The sequence below is a fragment of the Echinops telfairi genome, unplaced genomic scaffold (genome assembly GCF_000313985.2).
Source record: "Echinops telfairi isolate 266 unplaced genomic scaffold, ASM31398v2 ScPeMD7_3;HRSCAF=10, whole genome shotgun sequence".
Classification (NCBI taxonomy): Eukaryota; Metazoa; Chordata; class Mammalia; order Afrosoricida; family Tenrecidae; genus Echinops; species Echinops telfairi.
Window position 1 is genome coordinate 57,162,236 of NW_022103899.1, and position 3,189 is coordinate 57,165,424.

Sequence of the window (3,189 nt, forward strand, 5' to 3'; positions counted from 1 at the left end):
GAAGAACAAACAAGTCTGTCTTGGAAAAAGTACAGCCAGAGTGCTCCCTAGAGGTAGCGATGGCATGATTTCATCGCACACACTTTGGACATGTTGTCAGGAGAGCCCAGTCCCTGGAGACGGACATCATGCCTGGTGGAGGGGCAGTGACAAAGAGGAAGACCGTCAACAAGGTGGATTGACAGTGACTGCATCCATGGGCTCAAAGGGACAGACAAAGGGGAGGATGGCACAGGGCAGGCGGTTTTGTTCCGCTGTCCAGAGAGGTCCCTATGAGTTGGAACAGACTTGACGGGCCCTGGCCACAAGAATCGCATGACGCTGGAAGCAAGGCCCCAGCACTGCATAGAGCAGCCAGCTTACCCATAGTGGACAGGTGTCCGCAGAGACACTGGACTAAGAAACATCAGGTGGAAGGGCCTGGCAATCTATTTCTGAAAATCAGCCCGTATACATAAAATTCTTGTTTTCTAAAACAGGAAAAATAAGTAAGAAAAGTGGAACTGCTCTCCATTTCCTGGGAGAAAGCTGAGGCGATCTGCGCCTACGGAGAGTGACAGCCTCGGAATCCCGTGAGAGGATCTGCAAGTCAGAATCCACTTGACGGAAATGTGTGTGAGATTGTTATTTGGGTGTGTTTGGGCTTGGTTTTTGTTAGTGGGGTAGCACTTAAATGCTCAGCTGCTAACCAAAAGGTTGGTGGTTCAAACCCACCAACCATTTCATGGGCAAAAGAGGAGACAGTCATCTTCCATAGATCACATCTTTGGAAAACACACGGGCATTTTATTCTGCCCTACAGGGTCCTATAGAGTCCTTATGAGTTGGCACCAACTCCATAACCCCCAGATCAAACCCACTGCCCTCAGGGTAAATCCTTTAACCGACAACATCTTAATATTCTTATAAAAATAACTAACCTCCAAGCCTTCCAGCAGGGTGCTGGGGCCGCCCAGCAGTAGATGAGGCATAGAGAGCCCTCGGCTCAACTGAAGAAGCCAGACGGACTATGCCAGTGCTTGTCCAGATGTTCACAGCTGGAACACAGCCATGAGCCTGATGGCTCCGAGAGTGAAGGCTCCAAACTCCTAACTCCTAAGGTTGGCGGTTCAAACTCACCAGAAGCACCTCTGAAGGCTGGTGAGCTGCTTCAGAAAGAGCCCGGCCCTGGGAACCTATGAAGTTCTACTCGGTAACTCAGGGTCACCATGAGTCGAAGCAATTCGGTGCCCACTGACAATAGGTCTGTGCCCCTGGGTCTAGTCACTGACATGTGGGCAATGTTTGTGTCCCAGGGGCCAGGGGCTGTGATGAAGAGGAGCAGAGTCAAGTGTGTGGGGAATAGGCAGACAGCAGGAGGACCTGAGCTCCTCTCTGTTCTGCCACCGTCCTCTCCGGCCTTCATGCAAACCAGGCCCTTCACCCATCTCCTTCCAAAGCCCCCAGTCCCTCAGCTGGCCCTTCTTCCTGCCTGTCTGTCCTCAAGGCCCCCCAAGATCTGAGTCAAGATAATCAAGGAGGTGCAGGGCTGGACCATGGACACAGAGGCTCGGGGCAGCCCCACAAGACCTGAGGAGACAGGTCTGGGCAGCTGGGGGTTGGGGTGGGGGGTGGGGGGCTCTCAGACTCTTTGTCCTCCATGGTCAGTCCAAGCTCAGCACAAGGTCGGATGCTGGGTTCTCCCAGCAGCCCTCCACCAGGGAGAGTGAGCTAAGACCCTCAACTGGGGTGCCCAGAGATGAGCCCCTACAACAGAAATTGGTCCCCTTCCAATTCCTACGATTCTTTCAGGGTACAGATACCAACTTGGAGACTTGCCAACCACAGTCTACGATTCTCCTGGGTGAGTGAGATATGGGGAGGGCTGAGGGGGTCGACTGGTAACAGAGGCCTCCACTTTCTGCACTCGGCTGCGGGAGAGGACCGATCCAGAGACCCCTCTGCAAGGTTCTGCAGGAATGAAGGGTGGAGGAGGATGGAAGGTGTACAAAGCACTTTAGGGCGCAAGATTGAGCCAAGGGCAAGTGGAAGGAAGGGTGGCGGGAGGAGCTTTTCCAAAGAGAGGGGTTTGAGTGGGGTGGGGGTAGGTGGGGAATTGTCTGGACCCTGAGATTTGCTTGGTAAATTCTGAATAGAGACTGTGCTGTGGGAGATGATAGAAAGGGTTAAGTCCTGGAAGTGGGTCTGTCTATGCAGGATGAATGAGCGGGTGGGTGGTTGGATGGATGATGGAGGGAGGGAGGGAGGGAGGGAGCTAGTGAGTGAATGAGTGAGTGGATGCGGAGAGTGAATGACTGTGAGGGTGGTTGATTTGGTTGGTTGGCTGGGTGGGTAGTTGGTTGGCTGGGTGGGGCAACGGGCTGGCTGCTTGAGGGTCCCCAGCTCCCCACGTGCGCCGCCCTCACCCAGCAGGGGGCGCCGCCGGCCCGGAGGGGCGGGGCTTGGCTTGGGGGCGGGGCTAGAGGCGGGGCTGGAGGCGGGGCCTTCAAACTTCCGGCGTCTGCTGCGCGCGGAGCGGCGGCTACTCGGCAGAGGCTGCGGGCTGACGAACGTTGAGCGCAGCCATGGTCAAGATCAGCTTCCAGCCCGCCGTGACGGGCGTCAAGGCCGACAAGGCGCCGGCCGCGGCCCCGGCCGCGGGCCCGGCCGCCGAGATCCTGCTGACCCCCGCGCGGGTGAGAGGGCCGGGGCCGCCGGCTGGGCGAGGGTCCACTCGGGCGTCCTCCCTCCCTGGGCAGGGGAGCTTGGAGGCGGCCGAAAGCCACATTGCGAGGAGTGGGAGGGGGGCTGGGCCCGAGTGAGGAAAGGCTCGGGGGTTCCTCCAAAAGTGTGTGTGTGCAGCGGTCCGGGCACCTGACCCCCCAATAGGGGAGGGGGTTGGTCCATAGAAGTTGGGGGACTGCAAGTGAGGGGGCGCGTCTGATTCCAGTCAAGAGCCTGACTCCAAACAGGTGGGGGATGGGAGGAGGGCTTGGGATGTTGTTGCCCCAAGTGTGGGTCTTGATTGGTTGAGGGGGGGGGCCTCTGATGCCCATGAAAGGGGAGGGGCCATTGGTTCCCTCTCCCAGGGGGCTGTGGGAGGCCGGGAAGGACTGCGGGGGCTGCCCCGGAATTGGCTGACCAGAAAGTGTTGAAATGGAATTAGAGCAGCCCCCGCGTCCCCCCACATCCCAGCACCCCTCCACCCTC

At 57.8% G+C, this 3,189-nt stretch overlaps 1 protein-coding gene across 1 annotated transcript in view; it reads left to right on the top strand.

The window, feature by feature from the left end:
* Positions 1–2,549: 2,549 nt before the first annotated feature.
* The window catches only part of ITM2C (integral membrane protein 2C), a 12,724-nt gene continuing 12,084 nt past the window's right edge, over positions 2,550–3,189 (top strand). The window contains exon 1 of the mRNA XM_004701668.2: positions 2,550–2,675. Within this exon, the coding sequence (XP_004701725.1) occupies positions 2,565–2,675 (111 nt within the window). The 5' untranslated portion in view covers positions 2,550–2,564. The remainder of the gene's footprint in view (positions 2,676–3,189) is intronic.